This window comes from Eublepharis macularius, chromosome 17 (assembly GCF_028583425.1).
Source record: "Eublepharis macularius isolate TG4126 chromosome 17, MPM_Emac_v1.0, whole genome shotgun sequence".
Lineage (NCBI taxonomy): Eukaryota > Metazoa > Chordata > Lepidosauria > Squamata > Eublepharidae > Eublepharis > Eublepharis macularius.
The window spans coordinates 14,154,536-14,171,436 of record NC_072806.1 but is presented as its reverse complement, the minus strand read 5'-3'; the positions used below and the strand labels follow the sequence as shown (position 1 = coordinate 14,171,436).

The following is a 16,901-nucleotide window of genomic DNA, read 5'->3' as shown; positions in this document are numbered from 1 at the left end:
GTTGCCAACGCCAGGTCGGGAAATTCCCCGGGGGAGGCATAGTGCAAGAGTTCACGCTCCAAAGTTATTTCCTCCAGGGAAACTGATCAGTGGTGGTAATTGTGGGATCTCTCTAGGCCTCACTTGGAGGTTGGCAACCGTAACAAATCCCCTGGAAAATGCTGAACTCGAGCCATCTTTGTCTGCAGTTAATGGCTTTAGATTAATTCAGGCAGTGCAGCGCCGGCTCCCGGGGAGGGACACTTAGCGGGGCAGGATCGGGCTAAAGCCGACCCAGGCAAGCCCCTGGCGTGGCCCTGCCTGGACTCCTTCGGCCACATGGTCCCCATCTATGGTCAGAGGACAAGGCATTTCCTGGCTGTCTCTTCCCTGGGGGGCGGAGACAAAGCGGGCTCTCGGCCAATCAGGATTCAAGGGGGCAACACTAGGCCAGCGATGTAGAGAGAAGACTTGAAGGGGGAAACAAGAGGGGAGGGTGTAGAGGGCGGGCGTAAACGTAATGTAACCAACCGCCTCTCGAGAATTTTGACGGGCGGGATTGACGGGCCAACCGGGTGTGGCAGCGGGCGGCCGCCCGCATAGACTAGCCTATTGGCGAGCGTGCCGCCTGACGGGCAGCCAATGGCCACGGCGCAGGTGGGCGGTGCGTGCGGGGTGGCTAGCTAGTGCGCGCCGCCATTGTGGCCAGTTCGATCGGTATCGGGAGCGGAGAGCGGAGCCCAGCGAGCCCGGAGTAAGGGAGCAGCCCCCCCCCCGCCAACGGCCGGCCCCCGAGTCACCATCAACACCGCGCGGGAGGCGGCGCTGCTGCAAGCCAGTCACCACCACCGTCCACCACCGTCGCCATGAGCAGCGAGGCCGAGACCCAGGCGCCCCCCGCCGCCGCCGCCCCGCTACCAGCAGCGGTGGCCCCTGCGGCCGCGGCCCCCTTGGTTGCGGCGGCGGCCCCCGCCGTCCCGGACGCCAAGCCCAGCAACGGCACCGGCGGAGGAGGCGGCGGCGGCGGCAACGGCACCAACGGCGGCCTGGGCTCGGCGGCGCCCCCCGCCGGCGGGGACAAGAAGGTCATCGGTGAGGGGGAGAAAAAAATGAGGCACGACGGGCGGGGGGAGGAGGGGGCGGGGCAGAGCGGTTGGTGGGCCGCGCGAGCGCCTCGCGCGCTTGGCGGTCACTGCGCGTGCGCGCGGGCTTCTCGTCCCCTCATCCTTGCCTTCCCCTCACGTTCCTTTCAGTCACCCTCCCTTCTCGCTGTCCGCTGATTGGCTGGCTAAAGTGCGCGCGGCTCTTCTCTCTCCGCTCCCTGTGGCAGGCCTGAGCGCGTGCCCCGGCGGTTGAGACCGTGTCTCTCCTTTCCCTTTCCACGCGTGCGCGCCCTGCTGTCGCAAAAAAAAAAAAAAGGAGGGGGGAGGAGGCGTGGTCGAGGACGGTTTAATACGTCGGGGGCCTTTGAGGTAAGGGGGGTGTCTATCTCATTGCCTTCAAGTTGGGAGAGTGAATCCCTCAATTTAAATGGCTGAGGGTGAAAAATACAGTGAGGAGTTGTCTCCTCTCCACGATTTCCAGCTCGGGAAATTCCTGGAGATTGCGGGGTGGAGCCAGGGAAGGGCGGGATCTCGGCATGGTGTAATGCCATAGCATGCTCCCTCCAAAGCAACTAAAGCAAAGGGAACACCTCAAACCATCCACAACTAACGTGTGCCACTTCAGGGGGAAAATACACTTGACCAACAATATTCCAAAAACTTATTAGAAAATATCTGTACTATAAAGTCACCACTAACAATAAATGTAAATACATGAGATTATACTGTTTACACTTCCTTATGAGGATACATTGCATTATAATCTCATGTATTTACATTTCTTGTTAGTGGTCATTGTATGATTGTATTGTTTGAGATATTTTCTAACAGATTCTTAGTTTTAGGCACATTGGTGTATTTGGCGGTATATTTTCCCCCCAATGTGTCACAACCTCCAAAGCAGCCATTTTCTCCAAGGGAAGTGATCTGTGATGACTGGAGATAAGTTGTATTTCTGGAAGATCTCCAGACCCCACATGGAAGTTGGCAACCCTGCCTCGCCCGTTTTAATTTAAGTAATGGTGCCTTCCACAGCATGGTAGAGTTCACATATGCTTTTGAGGAATCCAAGGGAAGCCACCACCTTTCCATCTTCCCCTGGAGAGACTGCTTGTTAGATTTTATCTCCAAGGTGTACATGTTTTCCTGTGGGAGCACCCCGAGGCAGCTACTTTTAAAATAGCCACTCATTTAAAAAAAGCTAAAGAAACGAAAGCAATAGTGATTTACATAAAGGAGTCTTCTGGGGCTGTAGTAGAGAAGGCCCTGCCCCTGGTTACAGTTAGCATAGCCTCTGTGAAAGAGGATGGGGGATTTCAAGGGTTTCCTTGGATACATTATGGTGGGAAGGAGCCATGCCTTTTTTTTTTTAATTATCCTGGTTGACTGGTAATACTACAGTACATAACTTTTCTCCTCCACCCTTGTTTATTTAGTGCTTCTGGTTGTATAGAACCCACTGCAGTTAAAAATGAATTTATATGCCTGCAGCAACCTTGAGTAAAACTCAAAAGTTACAATCGTGTGCATGTATACTTGGAAATAACTCCCACTGTTTTTTGTAGAACTTACTTCTGAGTATGCATATCTTCTCTCTGTTTCATTTCAAAAAGAGGATGCATGCTTAATTTAGAACGCAACACATTCTGTAATCGTGTATTTTCCCTCTATACACCTTTGTCCCATGCTTTCTGTTGCATTGTAAACCTGGATTACTGCTATGTACCATACTTACTATGTTACATGTTATACACATAGGATTGTAGCATTTACCCTCATGTGGAGCATTTCAAGACTAAGAGCCATCTCCCAAACCCTAGAACACGAGGATGGCATTATTAGCCTCTGTTATGTATTACAGGATAGGGAGATCCTGAGAAAATAATAGCTTGTCTTAAGACTTTGTAGTGAATCGTGAGGTTTGATGAGCATTACTGCTCATCCTTGGCATCTTCACACTCTTTGAATTTTGTAGGAATAATTATGATAGCCTTTCTACATCAGTTCAAAATTCTTTAAATAGCTCCTTTGGAGCAGTCTTGCTAAGAGAGGAGCTTATCTAAAGCCACCTAATAAATGGAATCTACAGGCTTTCTTCCTTATTCTCCACCAGCTGTGTGAACTGATGCCTTTAAGTTGTTTAAAGCAGTGAGGAAGTTTTATCTTTGCTTTTTGGGGAAGTTGCCATTTGATGTTGCTATCCAACAGCCTCGTGCATGAAAACTGGCTCCTCCCAGTGCAGTAGAGGAAGCACATGGTGATGCATTGTCAGCACTTGCATGTCTTAAACTGCATTTTTTCCCTTTTTCTTGTAGCAACGAAGGTTTTGGGGACAGTGAAATGGTTCAACGTAAGGAACGGCTATGGCTTCATCAACAGGTACGGAGGAATTACTTGTGCCAAAGTCTAAACTTTTGTATTTTTTTAAAGAAAGCTGTGATTGGACAGGTGGCATTAAGGTTCTTAGATGCCCCCTTAACCCAATGTCTAGCTGTTAGTGCAGGATGTCCCCTGCTTAGCTTGCTTCTACTTTTTTGCTGTATATCTCAGTGAGGTTGGTTTTGGTCCAGATCTATTGTTGATATGCTTTTTTGCATTGTCCACCATGGCAGTTCTTGATCAGACTGAATAGTGAGCACTGGAGATCAGGTAGAATTGGGCAGATGTCAGCTCTGTGTGAACAGGTATCAGATAAGACAACAGTTCAGTTAGCAGCTCTTCTGAAAGGGCTTGCCGGTTGAGTGTGGCCCAAGACAGCCACGGCAGTAGAGAAGCCAGGCTTAGGAGGGTCTTGGGCTCTTCACTTGATTCCTGGCTTGGTTTCCCTTGGAGGATTGTGTGGAGTTCAGTTGTGGGCACTGAGGTCCCAAGCAAGAGAGGCAATCCAGAGGACTAGCAGGCAGATGGAAGGAACATCTGTTGCCAGAGATAACAGCAAGTTGTTGCTGGCTTTTGAACTGCAGGCATAGTTGATCCGAGTAAACAAAATCCAATGGTTTGTACAGGTTTGGCTTTTAAAGTATACGTACCAACTTACTGCAAGTATTAAATATTTTTACTGAAAATAAAAATATTCACTACTCCAGAATTGGAGTCAAGAGAAGTATCGTATTAAAATGAAACCAAAATATCCTTCCCCAAACCACAAGCAGGCAAAAAAAGCTGCTCACAGTGACAGCCATTTGGCTAGCCTTGGTTGTTTTTCAAAGGAGGTGCAAGTGCATGCAGTTAATTAGATTACAGGTCATTAGGCCCTAACCTGGAGAGATGCCCCAAGGACTCCAAGTTTCTTTAATCTCCAAAGGCACACCAAATGAGAAACAATCAGCCAATGAAAATGCAATCACTAGCGCTCCTCCATCTCACATGTCTTCTATGATTGCTAGTCTCCAGCCATAGAAAAGAGCAAGAGTCCAGTAGCACCTATAAGACTTCACAAAATTTGTGGTAGGGTATGAGCTTTCGTGAGCCACAGCTCGGTTCTTCAGATATCTGAAGATAACAGATCTTCAGATAAAGTGAGGTGTGGCTCACGAAAGTTTATACCTTACTACAAATTTTGTTGGTCTTATAGGTGCTACTGGACTCTTGCTCTTTTCTAGTGCCACAGACAAACACGGCTACCCATCTTGTTGCTAGTCTTCAGTTTGACACTGGCAGGGTCTTGCATTCATGTTTACCTTGGGACTTCTGAAAGCCTTGATTTCTTTCCCATGGCTGCTATTATGTGCAAACTCAGCAGGACCTTTGAGAAGAGGTGCTGCTTCTCTCTCTTCCTCCACAAGTGAGTTTCCCTTGTTGATGGTAGTATTTTCTTACACTGCTGGAGGCTACTGCACAGCAGTAGTAAAGGCAGCTATTATTTGGTCCTTCTCGGCTTCTGCATCCTTGTGGTGTTGATCTCAGGCCAAGCAGTTGAGGAAAGGCTTGCTGGGCAGTAGTGATATGAGCTGGGCTGGAAACATAAGCAAGGAGGGCCCCCGTTAGTCACATGCCTTGAGTTTGGCATGGAGTGCCAAGAGATTACTTGAGTAGTGTGTCTTAAAGATGCTATACGTAAAATAGGGGTTTGTCATTGAATTTTGATTGCATCATAATTGCTTCCATTAATGTCTGTGATGCTGTATAAAATGCCATTTTCTGTGCAAGGTTATTGCCATTCATCTTTCCGCACTGTAGGTTCTGAGGGAAAAAAAAACCCTGCCCCACCTGTAGCCCTTCCCATGGGTAGCTGTAAACTGCCCAGCAGATGCTGCTATTGCAATACACTGAGTGATAAGCGCTTTTACTGGAAGTAGTTTGTGGGGGCGGGGTGCTTACTCCTACCATACCCCACCTGTTTCCTCCTGCAAACGTCTACTCAATGTTAAGCAGTATGGGAAGTGTTGGTGACTATACATGGTGCTTTGATGCCCACCCATACCACTTGCTTTTATTCTGTTTTTAAAAAGTGTCGTCTTTGCCATGCAAATGATCTTAGTAGAAAGTAAGGTTGGGGGGGGGTTCCAGAAAGAGGTAATATCAAATATTGATGAAAAGTGTTTCTGCAGGAAAGAGCTGTCATGAGTCCAAAAAGCATTTTGGCTCTGGGGTTGAGAGATTGCTGGATGATTGGAGGCAGTACTGCAGTTTTCAGGAAGAAATACGAAACTTCCAAGCTTACGCTCTACGTATATTTTTAGCCCAAGAAAGTTATGGGCGTGGACAGGGGGAGGGATATGATACATGAGTTGGTCTTTGGCAGTACCCCAAAGCTACGGGCTGGCCTCTGTCCAAAACTTAATACCACTCCTTGCTGGAGAATGATGTTTCTTTGTGTTGTGTTTTCTGAACTGAACGTATATTGTTTTGCTGCAGGAATGACACCAAGGAAGACGTATTTGTCCACCAGGTGAGGCCCTTGGACAACTAGATAATCTAGATTCTGGTGAAATGAGACCATGTTTTGCTTTGACTGATAGGGGTGGGAGTTGGTTGGGCCAGCTGTTGGAAGAGTCAGCCTTGCCTCAAAATAAAAACGTAGGTATTACTCACTTCTGAACCCTGTGTTCCCTGTATGCATTGCCTACATGGCCTGTGCTCTCACTGCATTCTGCTTATGTACTGGAGGACTCTGGTCTGCGCCCCGTAGCTGCCTTGCATTCTACTTCATTTCGCTTGAAGGGTTTGTAACTGGCAGCTTGTTTTACATGATGCTTTTGGCCCACTTTTTCCTTTTAGCTCATAACTGGGTTCACATGCATGTTTGTTTAAAAAAACACAATGAAGTCCTGTAGCAGAAATGCGTACATTCTTAAAAATAAGCTGGCATTAGAACCAGTTATTTGGGGGAGCAGCTTTGTATTGCTTGAGGAGCATGTCTCTCCTTGGTCTGCTGCTTTTTCCTATGCAATGGTGTCTGTCATGCACATGACCTGACATCCAGTTTGAAATTAATAATATTACTTGTTACTGGATTAACATTGCCTGTTACTCTAGGCATGCCACCAATCTATCATGATAAAACTCTCGAGAATTTTTACCCCCAGAAGATAATGTACAGGCCCGGCAAGAACAGCAGACGTTTCTCTCTGTGGCCCTCTTCTACTTTTTCTGAATTATTAGGGCATTAGGGCTACATAGAAGGCTAAATAGGGTTAGTGGTACTTGCTTGTTCAGGGGCAAAACATTGTCAGCACTATATAATTTAGCTTCGAGTGCAGCTGTTACTATTGACACCAAAAAGCGTTTGGTAAGCAAACTGTGAAGGTCAGCTTGATGTGTGTGATCACATGATTAGCTGAAAATACAGGCGTCTGCTATTTGGAAAGCAGAATTTGTGGGTCTGATTAGAGAGGCTAACATGGCACCCATATGGGGATCTAAAATGACTTCCCCGTATTATGTGGATTTCTGAGAGACAGCACCAGAATATCCCTGTTTCCCCCCCCCCCTCAGCGTCTTTGGAACGCAGCCTGTAGGGCTGGACGGGACCCAATAAACTATGTCAGCTATCAGCACCTGTGTCCTGGCCAACCCAGCTGTTTCAGAAGGCCGAGTCTGTGTGCTGCAAAGCAGAGAAAATACCTTCAAGGGTTGCTGCTTTGTGAATGAACACTTTAGGTCAGATATCATTCCTGTATACATTTTAACTTGCAGGTATATTTTTTCTCCCTCCTGACCTCTTTAATATTTTTGTTTAATCCTTCCCTAATCCAGAAAACTGTTTTCATATTTGTTAAGTCTTGACTGTTGTCATTTAAAGTCTAAATCTGTTTTGCCATTAGACTGCTATAAAGAAGAATAACCCCAGGAAGTACCTTCGCAGCGTAGGAGATGGAGAGACTGTGGAATTTGATGTGGTTGAAGGAGAAAAGGTGAGCTTGCTTAAGCTTTCAGTAGCCCCTACTTGGCTCTTTGAGTTTTGGCTTCTGACTGGGTCAGGCAGTGCATGCAGCTGAAATGAGCAGCTGTGTTTCCCTTTGGATACAGAATGGATGTTTTGGTGCTTGTGTGTGCTGACTCTCATGCGGTGTTTTGGGATGGCTGTTTTCAGGGAGCGGAGGCAGCCAACGTTACAGGCCCTGGTGGAGTTCCAGTGCAAGGCAGTAAATATGCAGCAGACCGTAACCAATACAGACGATATCCACGACGTAGAGGTCCTCCACGGAACTACCAGCAAAATTACCAAAATAGTGAGAGTGGAGAAAAGAACGAGGGGTCGGAGAGCTTGCCGGAAGGCCAGTCCCAACAGCGCCGCCCCTACCGCAGGAGGCGGTACCCACCTTACTACATGCGTCGGCCCTATGGCCGTCGACCACAGTATTCCAATGCTCCTGTGCAAGGAGAGATAGTGGAGGTAACTTTTCAGGAAAAAAATATATGCTGTTGTTGCATGGCTTGGTTAGAGGGGGGGGGAGTACGTTTGTACATATACTTAAGCCTCCTGTGTGCGTTTGTGGGATTGAAATGTCTTGCTTGGGTGAGTAAAATCGATTGGGAGTTGTATCAAATGTAGTTTGCTGCGAGATCTCTAGTGTGCCTGCCAGCACCATGTGTTCATTGTGTGCCCACATAAGTGCAGGGGCACGAATCCCTGGACCTGTCCACTTTTGGCAACATTCCTCTACAGAGAAATAAGTATTCTTGCTTTTTTGTAGTATGATGTCTCTCGCGTGCTGGCATAGCTGAAATTCCCAGGCCATTTTTTATATCTGAGAAACCTGCACAGAATGCTGTGCCCACCTGTGAGTAGCAAAGTTGTTTTTTCCACTTGGGCATCCTGACTCCCCACCCACCGGCCAAATGACTGTTTCAGTTCTATTGAATAAACTTAGGTTTCAGTTTTTAGGCTTAATTAGCATACATCAGACAAAGTGAGGTGCATGTACAATGGGGCATTTTTGTTGCAATCTGTTTCCCAAGGACGGAGTTTAAAAAACAAAAACCTTCTAAGTTGAGCTCTTTGCCTTTCTGTGCTTCAGGGTGCTGACAACCAGGGTGCGGGAGAACAAGGCAGACCTGTCAGACAGAACATGTACCGGGGTTACAGACCACGTTATCGCAGGTGAGCTCCCACAGAAACATGTGCAGTGCTGAACTGCTGGATGCCAGAACTGTGAGACTGAGGTAGGTGCTTAAAGGTTTGCTGGACTTTTCAGGGGTCCTCCTCGCCAACGACAACCCAGGGAGGAAGGCAACGAAGAAGACAAAGAGAACCAGGGTGATGAGGCCCAGGGTCAGCAGCCAACTCAACGTCGGTACCGTCGCAACTTCAATTACCGACGCAGACGTCCAGAAAACCCTAAACCACAAGATGGCAAAGAGACAAAGGCAGCCGAACCACCAGCTGAGAACACGTCCGCTCCCGAGGCCGAGCAGGGCGGGGCTGAGTAAATGCCGGCTTACCATCTCTACCATCATCCGGGTGAGTGGCAATGAGTCTGCTGATAAAGCGCATTTGATGGTGGCACTGGATTTGCTGGCACTGGGAGCTTCACTCTGCTACTGAAGCTTATGCTGCACTTGTCCTTGGCATCAAGAATATGAATGAGTTGGTCCTTCAAATCTATTTCTGACCCTAATGGGAACTTCAGTTACTTGGCAGGGGGACTTTAGCCCTGTTTGTAGGAAGATTGAAACCACAAGCTTGCTTAGGATCAGACAGTTGCCTTTCCTGGTGTAATCACCAGGGTTTTTTAACATCTAGAATCTTACATTCCTCTGGGACGGGAGAGATCTTACAGCTGAGGTGAAATTGTCTGTTCAGAATCACCAAGAAGCTCGACCGTCTTTGGTCTGAGGGCTTCTGACTCTCACTTCCTAGTAGTCACGCAAGACAGGGTGTTGGCTGTGAGGAAATATGCCAGAATATTGAGAATGCAGTCTCCTACTAAAATGGAACGGCTGCTTAACTGCTTGGTTCACTGGAAAGCAGCTTTTAGACAGCAGTGTAAACATGCATGTTTTGGATGTTTGTCCCAGATTTCACCAGGTTGCCTTCAGGTGCTTGTGAAGATGGTTCATGCATAGATGACTGAACTGATTCTGGGGGCTGTCTGGTAATGAATTTTAGTGCCCACGTGTTCAGGAATTTCTCAGATAGATGCTGGAGGGCTTTTCTGTCAAATGGCTGTAAGACTGCGGCTGGGCCATACCTCTGCAGGTGGAGGCTCAAATTAAAAATCGACTATGCCCAAAAGTTCCCTGCGCATAGAAAATTATCCCCTCAAGGGCAAAGACCTGGACTAGTACCTTCATCCGCTTTCTGTATGTTAGGAATTTCTATGAGGGAGCAATCAGTCATGTCAGCCCCTGCTTGCAATCTATATCACTCCCTCTGTTTGTGAGAACTGGATTGTGTAGCCGACAGTGTTGCAGTGCCAGGAATGGGGTGTCGTGCAAGATATTCCAGAGGCATATCCGTGGGTGTTCTGCCACTGGCTTCCGTGGGAGGCGGGTCACACCCAGTATGGGTAAAATAATAGCTGCCTTTTTTCTTTTTTCAGTTTAGTCATCAAAGAAGAGAGAATAAGAAATAAAGAGAATATGAAATTCCAGCAATAAGAAATGAACAGAAGAATTGGAACTGAAGACCTTAAGTGCTTGCTTTTTGCTGTTGACCAGATCACTCGAACTATCTGCATTATCTATGCAGCATGGGATTTTTATTATTTTTACCTAAAGCAGTCTCCTTTTGGGAGTGACAAACATGTTTTTTAAAGGCCTGTTTTTTCTCAATACACCTTTAAAGGTTTTTAAATTGTTTCATATCTGGTCAAGTTGGGATTTTTAAGAACCTCATTTTTAATTTGTATGAAAGATACACCTGATTTTTTCAAGTCAAACTGCAAGCATCTCTTAATAAAGGTCTTAAGAATTGCCTGGGTGCTTTCTGATTTCCTAAAGCCAGTAACATGAAGTCATTCCCTCTCCCCCCCCCCCACATTCCCCATTTTGTAGCCTGTCTCATACAAGTGAAGAGGAGAGACCATGTTTCCCAAGTATTTCTAGCTAAAAGTAGAGAAATTAATGGGGGTTTTGAATTTAATATGCTAATAGTGCTTAAGTTAACTGAAAGGAAGAAATCCACTCTTAAATCAAAAATGGTCAAACAAAAAGGGCAGGAGAAGAAATAATTTGAGCAGGGCTTCCTTGCTTACACATGCACATGATATGGGGATTATAGAAACCTATGTCTTGTGAACATTAGTAACACTTTGCCTTCAGGGTCCGGTTCAGGGAATGTGTATTAACACATTCAAGTGAGGAAAATGATTGCCACAGATCAAAAACGTGAAAGGAATTTGGGGGTATTTGGGCATCTTTTGGTATTTGAACCCAACCTCTTCCAAATCACTTCCCTCTCTGCTTGGCATGACCCTGGCCAGCATAAAGGAGCGAGACAAGCAGCCTCTTCATTCCGTGCACATGGTTAAGTCATTTGGTTACACCTAACAGCAGTATCAACAAATGCGTATCTGATATGTTGGCACAGTCTACAGGTGTGTTGCCTGTAGTGTCTCCCATTTCTTAAAGCCTAAAATGTGTTCTTCGAAGCATCTCTAGGAAGACTGGTGCTCTTAGGTGTTTGCCTTTCCAGATCAGGCTAATGCTTCATTCTGGAAAGCAGAGTTGAGGAGTAGCTCAGGAAGAGTAGTCACTTCCCCCTTCCAGAGAGAAGCTTCTGTTGGGGAGGATGGAATGTGTCTGTTTATCGTAATCTGAGCTATTTTGACTCCCAGTATTCACAAATGGATGGCTGCTGGTTTCCCCTCTTGAGTAAATTGCAAGTTGAAGGAAGCTAGCAACAAAAGATGTATTTCAGACATTCCGTTGCAGATCAGCTATGGTTTCAGTATGTGCTATGCCCCGGCTTCATTGTATCTGCTAAATCTGCCACTATTTTCCCACCCTTTTGTTGTACTTATGCCTCAGTTTGCCATGGTCCCTGGTTAATTGCATGCAAAGGCAGACCCTGGCATGTAAGTGGCTTCCATGAACAGCTGGCTGCCAGCATGGCAGGGAAATTGGGGCTAGCTTGCTGCTTTAGATTTGATTGTAATTGCCCCAAAGGAAGGCCAAGTTTCTCCCCTATGAGCGATGTCAAGAAAAATACAACATCACCTGAAATGCACAAAAAGTTCCAGATCTGTACAGTAATACAAGGTTTGTGTATAACCTGGGGGTGGGGGGAGGATGTCTTATATCCACAGTAATTATACTTTCAGGTAAATAAAGTACTCATGTCTTTGTAATGCACAGTTCTAAATATCTTCTGTAGCTGGGGATACAAAAAAATGAAGTGTTTATTAGCTGTTTTACACAGAAGGTATAACGGAAGGGGAAACGTGTGTGTTTTCAGATCACAAATTGACCCTTAACGAGCCAATGAATTCATGACACCAACTGGAGGAAAAGCTAGTGCACGATTAACTTGACTTTGTTCTATTATTTTTCCCATGGGGGGGCTTTGGCTTGTAAGCAGGTATAAAAGCAAGGAATCCTACGTTCAATCTCATAAATCACAAACAATATTCCAGAATTCCACAACTAAAGTTCAATTTTGTACAGAGCTGATAAGGACTCGCTTCCTATAACAAGTCATTTTTGTTCACATATCCTTAGATGAGCAAAATTGCTGTGGATGGAGGTGGAAATGATCTTGGATCTTATAAAAGAAGATGGCTCCCAACTGTCCATTTATGTTCTGGTGGTAACATGGAGGGCTCTAGTGCGTTTTGGAGAGCTTGAAAGGAATGTTAGCTGGTGAATGGTTTTCCGTATGCTTGCAAAATGAAGGGAAGGCAACAGAACTGCCTGGTGCAGGCTTGCTAAAAAGCATTATCTCACACCTCCCTCATAATACTGCAGCATGATACAATATCACCATAAAGATTTCCTGCTCCACTCTAGGGGAGCAGGACATCTAGCGTGGTGGAACAACGTCACGTGGTTTGTATCACTAGATGTAGGGAAGACAAGAAAAAGGGAACTGCTTCAGTAGTTAAATCGTGGCCTCTGACAATAGGCAGGCTCTTCCTGATGTGTTAATATCAACTGTTCGAGGTGACTTGACAAAGGGGAAACAGCGTTCAGTGCTACAAACATACAATCTTAAACTACTGTAGTAAGATGTGAACGTTTGAATATTTCATGCATGTTCTGTAGGGGTTGGGTTTCTGTCCCCTTGCCCAGTTCAATTTGCCCAAAGACATGCAAAAGATGACTAGGAGGTATTAGGTTGGGGTTCTGATTCTACCAGTTTTTGTTCCATTTTATTCTGGCAAAGCTGTCTTGTGTTTTAATTCCAGTCCCCCAGATTACAGCTTGAGTACTTCCCCATTTTTATCATGTACAGGCCTGTTTGGATGCTGTCTCCAAAATACTGATGAAGCTGTTTGGTTGACAAATGGAACATGAGTCAACAATGTCAGCTCATGTCACATGGCTGATGCCATTTTTGGTTGTAATATTATCACCTTGAGTCAGCAATGGCAAGGCATATGCATGACTAGAGGGCCGTCTACATTTTTTTGTTAAGTTGGTATACTGGAAAAGATCCCGAGGAGGGCTTATGAAGATGCCTGAGAGATGGATCATCCAGCGAGGGACTGAAGGAACTGGGTAAGTTTATCCCATAAACCACAATAATTGTGAGCTGCGGGAACGACACCATCACAGGTTGAAATGGTTGTGGCCCTCTGCTTCACCGGTGTAATTATTTGCAAATTGGAACTATGTAAACAGGTATCTGGGACTGAGTAGCGGAAAGAACTGTTGGCACAAATAGCCACGGGCTCTGCAGGGTGCCGGCGGAGGTTTCCAAGGAGAGACTGGACAGGCACCAAGAATGTTGTGTCGGGGCCTGATGATCTTTTAGCCTATTCCTGATCTAGCATTCCAATCCTCTAATCTGACACATGCCTGCTTGAAAGTCAATTTCCCTGAAATCCATTGGCCAGCTGGGTAATTGTAGATTGGATTGAGCAAGAAATCATACTTCAGTCTGTGTTTCTGCAACATCATCAGGCAGACAGAAGAATACTTTCTGCTTTAGAACAAAACATAAAGGTTCTTTTGATCAATGCTGGTTAATACTAGCCATGACCGCTGGGCATCATCCAGGAGGGAGATCCTTTGTGCAAGAGCAATTAGCCACCAGGTGTCAGAATTCCTTGAAACAGCATTATTTGACAGCGCCGCAAAATACTTTGCGATGGCTACTGTCTGATGTATGGAAAACACTCGTGAGCATCCCTTGATTTCTGACTGCTGATTTTTTTCCAAATGCTCTCTCTGAAGCAACCTGCTGCCTAAATCTCACAAATGGTGGAGCCGGGTGGAAAGCTGCACTTCAAAGCTGGTGCCACCCTCAGAAAAGGACCCAAGGATTGAAAAAGATTCTTAAAACACCTTGGCTAGAAAGATCTCCCCACCCCCAAGATTTGGCAACTAGCCGTTATTTAGCTAGAAGGGGGGGAAAGGATAGGGGGTGGGGAATAGGTTACTAGATTCCAAGTATTTTCGTCGATGAAAACATTGCATAATTTCCTTTCACAGTCATCTCCCTGCAAGCTCCCTTGGCAATTTTATTTCAGTTACGTGTTGCAATATTTAAACGGAAGTTAAATTGAAAATCGTAAGAAGTAGCTCCAGTATTAAACTGCAGAAAAAATGTTATAGCAGAGGAGGTAGTCTTGAAGACAAGCATTCATTACAACACCACTAAAATACTAACACCACATTAAAAAGGCAACCTGGGGTGGGGGACGCTTCTCAGACAGAACTCATCAAGACAGCAATATAACTAAAAAGTTACTGCTCTTCAATATTCATTAAAAACAGATGGTGTTTAATTGCAAGCAGCTATGTATTTACACACATCTAATGTTATGTTAAAATCTAGGCCCTAATGTTACGTTAAAATCCAGGAGACAGAACTTATGATAAGGCCTGATTAAACAAAAATGTCTTCACTTGAGGCACCTGGCAAAAAAGTCAACAAATTTGGTATCAAGCAAACAGTTGGGGAGAGGGAGTTCTACAACTGAGATACTGCAACAGAGAAGGCCCGGTTTCTGGTGTCCAACCACCTTGCTTCAGAAGGTGGACTGAAAGTGTACAGATAGAGACCTAGAGTCAGTCTTCCAAATATTAAATAATGATGGTGTCGTCTGAAAGAGAAGCAGGAGGAATTGATGGGCTCCTATGGTGTTGTGGCTAGAGTTGTGGGTTTGGACGGAAGCACCGTGTGATGAAGCTAAACTGCTCACTCTCAAGCTAAACCTGTTTTGCAGGGGTCACGTGAGAAGAAATTAGATAAGAACTGCAAAGCGCTGGCATTACAGAAAGCAACTCTGGATGTGGTAGTTGCTCGATATGCATGTTCCGATCAGTGCCTGAAAAGGGGCACAGCTACTTGGAGATATTGCCAAGCGTTGAGAGATCTGTGTGGCTGCGGCGTTACTGATTAACCCACCATCCTCGTCCTCGTCACTAGTCTTGATGCAGAAGTGCCTTCAAACCAATGAGTCGGTCATAAAAAGGTGTCGTGGAACCTGCAGCTGCTACTGTGAAGCCCGGTTGGGGCACGATGTCATGATGGCTACTTGCTTTGGCAGCATGAAATGGGAAGCAATCTCTCCTGGAACTGCCAGTGGGGAAATGATCGAGTGTGAATCAGCTGAAGAAAAAGTAGAAGGGATGGACAAACCCAGTGACTCTGAAGACCAAGTTAAAAATACGGGCAATGTAGGATGTGAGAACCCAGCTTCTGAAGAAGAGCGTCTAGCGACTTTTGTGGATCCACCGCCTCCACATATCTCGGACCAACTAGATACGGGCAGGAAATCTATGCTCTCTTGGAAATCACCATTTTCTGTACCTGTTTCTTTGGGTTGCTCAAACACTTCAACTGATCGAACGGACTTTCAATGCTCTTCCACCAGCTCGACTGAAGATGTGGATTGCCTTGTCTGCTTTAACCGGTACAGTTGTAGCAGGTTGCCCAAGCTGCTTGCCTGCCAGCACACCTTCTGTGCAGTCTGCCTGAAGTTGATCCTGCGGAATGAAGACAACACCTGGAGAATTGCTTGTCCCGTCTGCCGAAAAGTCACCACGGTCTTCGGAGGGCTTATCTGCAGCCTCCCTAACAGGGAGGACATTGGACACTTAGCCAACCATGCCCCGAATACAGAGACGTTTTTCTCTCCAGACACTCACAGTGAGACCCTGGTGATTCATAGTACTTTCTCTACCAGCCGAGATGAAGAACTTGGTTACAGGGTGGCTGCCAAGCGATTGATGTTCCTTCTCTTGCTTTTAGTGATCCTCGTCGTCTTCACACTCCCCTTCGTGTACGGTGGCCTGTTGACGTGGGTTCTTTACTTTGCTGTTGCTTTAGGATTGATTGGGGTGGGGGTGCTTTTTTGCAATCCAAACTGGCGTTGCAGCTGCTCCAACATTCCAACCCCCTTCTGGTGCAAATGCACACGCCGCATTGCATCTGCTGCCTAAAACGTTCCCTAAGCGGGGGGTCGGGGGATGCTTTGGACCTCAACTAGATTCTGCCACTACGTTCTGCCTTGTGAAAAGTGGCTTCATTAAACTGCTTTTGACTCCTGACTTGTCGAGTCACGTAGATAACAGTCGGTTCTCTGATTTTGTCACACGAGTTCTAGAACTCTTCGCCCTACTGCCTTCTCAGGAGTGCAAGAGGCAGCTAGAATGTTGCCTTCAGGGGCGTTCTAGGGCAAAGTGTTCTGATGTGTAAACAGGCCTCCTTCCTTGCCTGAGTGGTACAAGAGCTCCTTGCTTGAGTGACGGCAGAGGCCATTTGGGCATTGCCCTGGAGTATCTCTCATGGCAGCAGCACTGGGGGAGATGCTCTGGGTGCTGCCTCCCACATTGGTGCATGCCTCCTCAGGCAAGTGACATGAAGGAATTGCAAGGCAACTGTAGAGCACCTCTGCCCACAAAGTAGGAGCCCTGCAGGCAGCGAGAGATGAAAATCAACTAGGTGGATCAACTGATCATCTGACATCGCATGACAGCGTTGTACACTCATCTGGAGGAGCAAAGGAGCTGGATATCTTGCTCCACTGGACTTCTGCTCCAACCTGGACCTGTAAATAGATGAACGATTTGCTGGTACAAAATAATCAACGACTTTTTAAAAAAAAAGGACATTAGTGATAATTTTCTTTCATAAGCAGAAAACTGTTGTTGAAGGGCACCACGCATTATGGAATGCCCTTTGCAGGACAGTTAGGTAAAATGGGCAAGTTTGGGGTGTGTTTTACCCTGTCTTTGTGCTTCTTTCCTGCAGCGGAAGGGAAT

At 46.2% G+C, this 16,901-nt stretch overlaps 2 protein-coding genes across 4 annotated transcripts; both read left to right on the top strand.

Annotated features, from left to right (window-relative positions):
• The first annotated feature begins 682 nt into the window (after window positions 1-682).
• On the top strand, window positions 683-10,443 carry YBX1 (Y-box binding protein 1). Of its 3 annotated transcripts, none has more exons than XM_055001269.1 (8): window positions 683-1,071; window positions 3,398-3,461; window positions 5,940-5,973; window positions 7,349-7,438; window positions 7,618-7,920; window positions 8,546-8,628; window positions 8,705-8,988; window positions 10,075-10,443. In XM_055001269.1, the coding sequence occupies exons 1-7, from the start codon at window positions 846-848 to the stop codon at window positions 8,955-8,957; spliced, it is 1,053 nt and encodes a 350-aa protein (XP_054857244.1). In that variant the 5' UTR covers window positions 683-845; the 3' UTR covers window positions 8,958-8,988; window positions 10,075-10,443. The 3 variants fall into 3 exon arrangements, with proteins under 3 accessions (XP_054857244.1, XP_054857243.1, XP_054857245.1); XM_055001268.1 differs by having other exon boundaries at window positions 10,070-10,443; XM_055001270.1 differs by having other exon boundaries at window positions 684-1,071; window positions 8,723-8,988; window positions 10,070-10,443.
• A 4,781-nt stretch (window positions 10,444-15,224) lies between these two features.
• On the top strand, window positions 15,225-16,697 carry LOC129344969 (E3 ubiquitin-protein ligase RNF186-like). Its single transcript, XM_055001898.1, has one exon. The coding sequence runs from the start codon at window positions 15,228-15,230 to the stop codon at window positions 16,077-16,079; it is 852 nt and encodes a 283-aa protein (XP_054857873.1). The 5' UTR covers window positions 15,225-15,227; the 3' UTR covers window positions 16,080-16,697.
• Window positions 16,698-16,901: the final 204 nt, after the last annotated feature.

Coding starts and splice junctions, on each gene's coding strand:
- LOC129344969 (XM_055001898.1), top strand. CDS start 15,228: ATGATCGAGTGTGAATCAGCTGAAGAAAAAGTAGAAGGGATGGACAAA.
- YBX1 (XM_055001269.1), top strand. CDS start 846: ATGAGCAGCGAGGCCGAGACCCAGGCGCCCCCCGCCGCCGCCGCCCCG. Junction 3,462..5,939: donor GGCTATGGCTTCATCAACAG/GTACGGAGGAAT, acceptor GTTTTGCTGCAG/GAATGACACCAAGGAAGACG. Junction 7,439..7,617: donor ATGTGGTTGAAGGAGAAAAG/GTGAGCTTGCTT, acceptor GGCTGTTTTCAG/GGAGCGGAGGCAGCCAACGT.